At 46.2% G+C, this 312-nt stretch overlaps 1 protein-coding gene across 1 annotated transcript in view; it reads left to right on the top strand.

Annotated features, from left to right (window-relative positions):
• LOC119594286 (cathepsin B-like) overlaps positions 1 to 312 on the top strand; it is a 15,949-nt gene that overhangs the window by 1,499 nt on the left and 14,138 nt on the right. Inside the window, 1 exon segment of the mRNA XM_037943348.1 lies at positions 91 to 303. Coding sequence (XP_037799276.1) covers positions 91 to 303 — 213 coding nt within the window.

The raw sequence follows: 312 nt of genomic DNA, 5'->3' as shown, positions 1-312 counted from the left end.
TCATTAAGTAAAAGTATTGCATTCTGGAAGTCTGATAATCCTTTTGAGTTGGGTGATGCTGAAAAGATCGATGCTTCTTCCCCTGTAAAGGCTGGGAGGAACTTCAACAAGCACCTCTCCATAAAGTACTTCCGACGACTCATGGGTGTCCATCCTGATTCCAAATTCCACATGCCCAAGTACGAAGCTCACCAGATTCCTGAGAACTTTGAAATGCCCAAAGAGTTTGACTCTCGAGCTGCCTGGCCGATGTGTCCCACAATTGGTGAAATTCGTGACCAGGGTTCCTGTGGATCTTGCTGGGTATGTATG

Source organism: Penaeus monodon, chromosome 33, assembly GCF_015228065.2.
Source record: "Penaeus monodon isolate SGIC_2016 chromosome 33, NSTDA_Pmon_1, whole genome shotgun sequence".
Classification (NCBI taxonomy): Eukaryota; Metazoa; Arthropoda; class Malacostraca; order Decapoda; family Penaeidae; genus Penaeus; species Penaeus monodon.
The sequence above is the reverse complement of the archived record's forward strand: the minus strand, read 5'-3'. Positions and strand labels throughout refer to the sequence as shown.